General features: G+C 56.4%; 1 protein-coding gene across 1 annotated transcript; it reads right to left on the bottom strand.

Annotated features, from left to right (window-relative positions):
* Window positions 1-1,768: 1,768 nt before the first annotated feature.
* Window positions 1,769-3,100, bottom strand: L226DRAFT_52661 (uncharacterized protein). The gene is made up of 2 exons (XM_067679064.1): window positions 2,865-3,100; window positions 1,769-2,800 (listed from the first exon to the last, which is right to left on the bottom strand). Exons 1-2 carry the CDS (start codon window positions 2,956-2,958, stop codon window positions 2,043-2,045), a joined length of 852 nt encoding a protein of 283 aa, XP_067536278.1. The 5' UTR covers window positions 2,959-3,100; the 3' UTR covers window positions 1,769-2,042.
* Window positions 3,101-5,505: the final 2,405 nt, after the last annotated feature.

Genomic DNA, 5,505 nt, shown 5'->3' with positions numbered 1-5,505 from the left:
ATATAAGGCCCCCCTCAGCGCTTACCTAGTCCCCATCTCGACCTCCTGGTCATTGGGACTAGGTGTGTATCTACCCCCTGTACTCTTCCCCCTCTCCGTGCTAATGTATAACCTGGTCATTGGGACTAGTCTGTCGCAGTGCGCTTGAAGACTAGCTATCGTCGACTTTGTGCCTTCGTGCCGGTCGTCGCTTTGTCCTCCATCGAGTTCATCATCTCTTCTATCCATCTCATTGCTCTTTCGGCTCCTCGCCGCTCGCCCCTCAGGTCGTCGCCGATCGACGCCTGGTGTCTACGCGTCTAGTCGCCGCGACAACCTGCCGGCGGCACTGCCCATCCCATTTTCCCAAGCAGCAGTATGGGGGCCAAACGCTGACGTGTTCTCCTTGGGAGTGCACATACGCCGTCCCACGGAGCCCAGAAGGCGTGTTTGACACAGTCCTGCAGGGACAATGGGAAAGTCATGACGAGGCCGATAACGATGGCAGTGGCAATGGGATGTCGAAGGCCCTGAGTTCACCAACAATTGGACCCCAGATTGCAATGCGGTAAGCTGCAAGAGACCATGAGCTTATCGTTCTTTCCAGGCCACACTGCATGAGGCTCTTTCGTGTCGCGGTTCTCTGATGGCAGGTTGTTGAACGTCAGATGACGAGCAAACGCGACTTGAGCAAGTAGGGGTGGTGGCCAATGACTAGATTAACATGCCTGCCACACTGTCAGAAGCAGAAGGATACAATAAAGCAGATCACAATCTGAGATTCAACGAACGTGGTGTCTGGCAGGACGTCCTTATATGAATTCTCGAAGCTGATTCCAGAGGTTTATGAGCAGCGCCACGGATAGCTGTAACGGCGGGGAAGTGGCATATCAGTGCTCAATCGGCGGCGTGGGCTCACCTTCTAGGCTCTAGTTCTTCCTACCTCAATGACACGGAAGACCAGAACCATTGTGAGAGTCGTGTCGGACAAGAGGCAGTAAGGTGGACTGGAACACGCATGCTGCACCTGGAACGCCGGCAATCTCCGGCGAGAAAATCTCAGCGCTGTATCATATATGTATGCGCCTCAGCCTCGAGTACATTTGTTTACGAGTCCACGATTGACTTTGCTACTTGTTCACATGAAAAATTTACCACACAAGCACCACTTGCGAGATTCGAAGCTTCTTCTCAGCTGACTGTGAATTCCAACGCTGTTTTATTACGTCGGAAACTCTTTACAACATGTGTACTCTAGGGTCGATTGGACTGCTCCTTATCTGAGAGCATAGGAGGTACAAGGATCGCATGTGCTGAAGCCTCGCAAAGGTCGACGAACGTTGGGGTGACATTGAGTGTTGGAGCGGTTGAGGCCGAGCCGCATCCCTGTTTTTCGGGCTTCACCTTGCCTGCCACTTTGGAAGGACGCGGCGACGCAGCGAGCGACAGCCCAGGTAGAGACGGCTCCTGGGCGGCCATGTCCGCGTAGTGCTCCTGCTCTACGACGCTGACGCATCGCGTTTCTTGCGGGGAGAAACACCTGGAAGTGAAGCCCCGTGTGATGGGGCAGTCAAGCCGTCGTCTGCATGGTCGCTATCGCCGCTGTCTTCGTCGTCGTGATCGTTGCGATCCTCCACGCGGCCGGGTACGGACTAGAGTCGTCGGAGTTGGAGAAGGACGATTGTGCTCGAAGGGGATCGAGATACAGTATACGGCATGTTCTGGTAGTTGTGGAACGTGAATGCGCCTAGGCTGCACATTGCTGTCCTCGAAAGTGGACCGCAACGCGGGCCGCGATGGAGAAGGTGGAAGGCGGCGATAGTCCAGTGACCGCCGAGGAGTCTGCGAGCCCCACTCGCCGAGTAGCGGGTCCAGCTGGCACGCGACTCGGGTGAGGCAGACCGGGGCCGGTGGACCCACAAACCGCCGCTGAGCTTGAAGTTGAGCGTGGCGCGTCTTTGTCCGACCGCATGGAGGAATGGTGTACTGACATGGACTGCCGCGGCTACGTTGATCTGCCGAGAGGAGGAAGAGTGCATGACGGGAGAGGGGCCGGCTTCGATTCATGGATGTCCAGTGGGATCGGGTGACGGTCTTGAGGCGTGTGCGATATGACGGCGAGATCGGCGAGGCTGCAACCATATGACGTCGCAAGTACCAACCGGAACCCTGGCGCGTCTGACTCGGCACTCGCAACCTCGTCTGGGAACCATACGCGGGCAACGTCCAGCGGGCGTGAGGCTCTGCCGCGACACGATTGGGCTTGCTGAAAAGCCCTTTACGCGTAGCCATGCAACATGGATGGAGTCGCGTCCTCCCTTAGAGGGAGGAAACAAGTGGGTTGCGAGGCGACAGTAGGGGCTGAGCATACCGCCATGAGGGACTGAAGCGGGGACGACCGGGCACCAGAAAAAGCCAGCCCGTGCGGTGGTCGGTAGTAGGACACTCGCGGATCCAAACGACTGGAAGTTACGATACATTGTGCTGGCAGCCGATATGGGGGATGTTTCGACGCTGTTCTGGTCCTTTGGAACGCGGGCCCTACAAGCGTGGCATCTTGAGTCGGTGAGGTCGCCCGCGGGGTGAGGACCGTTCCGAGGCGCGACGGCGACGCGCATGGACACATCGGGGGTGTGCCACTCGGCGGTAGGAGTGGACCAAGGAATGGAAGGCCGGAGCCGGTTGCGAGGGTTGACATGGACTGTGGCGCGTCTGACTACGGCCCATAGGATGTAAGTGATAGAGATGAGTAGGTCCCCGGGGATGGATAGGAAGAGGAGGACCACGCTCCAGGAGCACCCATCAACCGCACCTACACATGCTACATACCAAGAGAAAGCGATGTTAGCGAACTCAGGCTTGCGTATGCAGACAATATTACTCACCACGAACAGTTGCCTTCGGCGCTCTCGTCCAACCGCATATACCGGAGTGGTTCCGTGGGACTGACGGGAGGCCTGGAGTGTTGATGAACGGCATGAGCGGTTCGCACAACCGTCCACCGCCTGACAAAGCTTTGCCGTGCGGGTACGCGAGATTGCAGACAGCGTTCGGAGGTACGAGTCGGGCGAAAGCACGCCGCGCGTGGGCATATCGCAGGCCGCCGTCTTGGTCGAGTACACCCCGAGCTTCCTACTTCATCTACCGGCGCGAAGCTCCTCGGAGCGCTGTGTGGTGATCGAGCAAGTAAATAACCCGTAAGCCTGCACGTTATGACGAGAAAGGTCAACGTCCGACGTCAAACAGATGGAAGACGACACACGTACCACATCCGTACCACGCCCAGGAAAGGAACGGGTGTTCAACGCGTCTCTGTGGCTCGATGTTCAAGTCGTCCAGCAGGCCTCAACGACCTGTCACAACCGGTGTGTGCGGCCGCGATAGGAGGGTGGTCGACAAAGCTCACCACGAGCTAGGTCGGCAGTGTCCTGTTCGTTCGACCAATGAGCCGGTGACGAGCAAGCTGAGACGGCGCGGCGGCACTCACCGACGGACTGTAAAGGGTATAGCTTATCGGTCTCGCGCGGAGCGCAGAGTCTAGTGTGGTGGTGGTTGCGGTCATAGACCGCATCGAGTCGTGCGAGTGGCGAGCGAGAGAGTTCGGTGAAGAGGATGAGATGGATAGAAGCGTGCGTGTGTGAGTGAGAAGGAGGGAGAGAGGAGAGGGGGCTGAGGGAAGACAGAGGGAAGCAGGGGGTTTATATACGCATCCGGGAGGGGGAGGCACGTCGGCGCTTCAATTTCAGTTTCTCTATTGTGGCCACCCGCGAAGCTGACCTCGTGCCTCCGCTTCATGGCTCCGTCTCTGCCCTTTGCAAAGAAAAAAAAATCGGACGGATCGTGGCGCATTGCTCCGCAAAGCATTGCGCTACGGCTATTGTGCCGGGTCCAGGCACCACATCCGTGTTGGCGGGCAGCATTGACGAGTGCCTATATGCGTTCCATTACGTCGCCGGTCACCGGTCGCCCAAGAGCAAAGGCCTACGCAATGCAAAGCCGTTAGCGAATGCATACACCGCATCCCGGTGCGAAAGTAACGGACCTCAAGCTCGCGAAGCGAGATCCCGTTCCTGCCGAACGCAAACCGTCAAGATCTTCTCACTTCCCTTGGGGGCTATTGTCCCGGACTCAGGCAGCACCACACACGCGTTGGCATGGCTGCACCCGGAGCCGGCGGGGCCGCGGGCAGCATTGGCGAGTGCATATATGCCTCCTCAACCCACGCCAACCTAAAGGCCGTTAGTGAATGCATACTTACACGTACAAAATAACGGATTGCCACTGCAAAGAATGTATCCTTTCCGCACGCGAGCAATGGTAAGTAATTCAGAGGAAAGAATCAAACTTCCAGATACTATGCTCAACTATACGTTTGAACCTTTTCAGCCTTAGGAAATATTCTCTCAACCTTTCCTTAGCCTAGAGAGGTACAGTAGCCGGAGATTCATCAGCCTTTCGGCGAATGATAGAGCTTAACATTTCACTTACCATTTCATGATCATTTCCTGAATAGGCAAACGATGACGGGTTTCCTGTGTACTCACCTCAATCTCAAGCTCGTGACGACTTTGCAGCAAGCGAGATCCCGCTCTTGCTCCCGAGCAGCAGCCGAGGGTAAACGCGTCAAGAGCTATTATCTCACACTCACCTCAGGGTCTCACCGTGGCCAAAGTCCCTTCGGACCACAGCCGCACACGCATGCACGCAGCTCGTAGCCAAAGAAAGGTCTATCGTATGTCCGCCCACATACAAAGCCAAAGCAGGTGGTTAGCACTGGTAGTAACCGCAGGGTAAGACGTACTCACCATTCTATTCTCAAGCCTCCCAACCGTTACAGGCTATAGCTACATCGAGATCCGAGCCGCGAGTCAGACCACAACGCGAGCAAGACGGAGCACGAACCAACATGCACATACAATGCAAGGAGACACGAACGCGAAATGCCACCAAACGAAGTCACGACAATGAGATCTGATATCTGAAAGCCTGAGCCATATCATGTTGCGATGCAAGTGCGAGGTAGGTATGTGCAGTGTGTGGGTGCGGGTACGACAATAAGGTGCCGATGGGTGCGCTGGCGGTACGGGGGTAAGGGTATGGGTACGGGTGGGGTGAAGAGGGTAGGGATATGCGGGTGGTGGTGGAGTACAGACCGAGTATACACTAAGGTGTCTAAGGTAACAATAACTTAAGATGGTTAGAAGTCAAGAAGGGCAAGTATGTACAGTGCAAAAGATGAAGCAGCGCACGCCTCTGCACGAGCGAGAGCGAGGGGGCGGCGGGGGAAGGTACGCAGATACGTATCGTATCTAGCAACAGGGCCGCCCACGTCGACCATCGAGCGTCCACAGTGCCATCTGGAACCAAACGAAAGTAAACACACGAGACCCAGGGAAACGACAGGAAGTGTTCGTAGAATGCGTGTTTATCGCGCTGTTGAGCGCAGCGCGAGCGTGAAGCGTGAAACGTGGGCGAAGGCGTGACACATGTACGTGCATGGGCATCAAATGGAGTGCAGCGCGCACC

This window comes from Lentinus tigrinus (genome assembly GCF_003813185.1).
Source record: "Lentinus tigrinus ALCF2SS1-7 unplaced genomic scaffold L226scaffold_10, whole genome shotgun sequence".
Lineage (NCBI taxonomy): Eukaryota > Fungi > Basidiomycota > Agaricomycetes > Polyporales > Polyporaceae > Lentinus > Lentinus tigrinus.
Note: the sequence above shows the minus strand (reverse complement) of the source record. Positions and strands in the feature narration are given on the sequence as shown.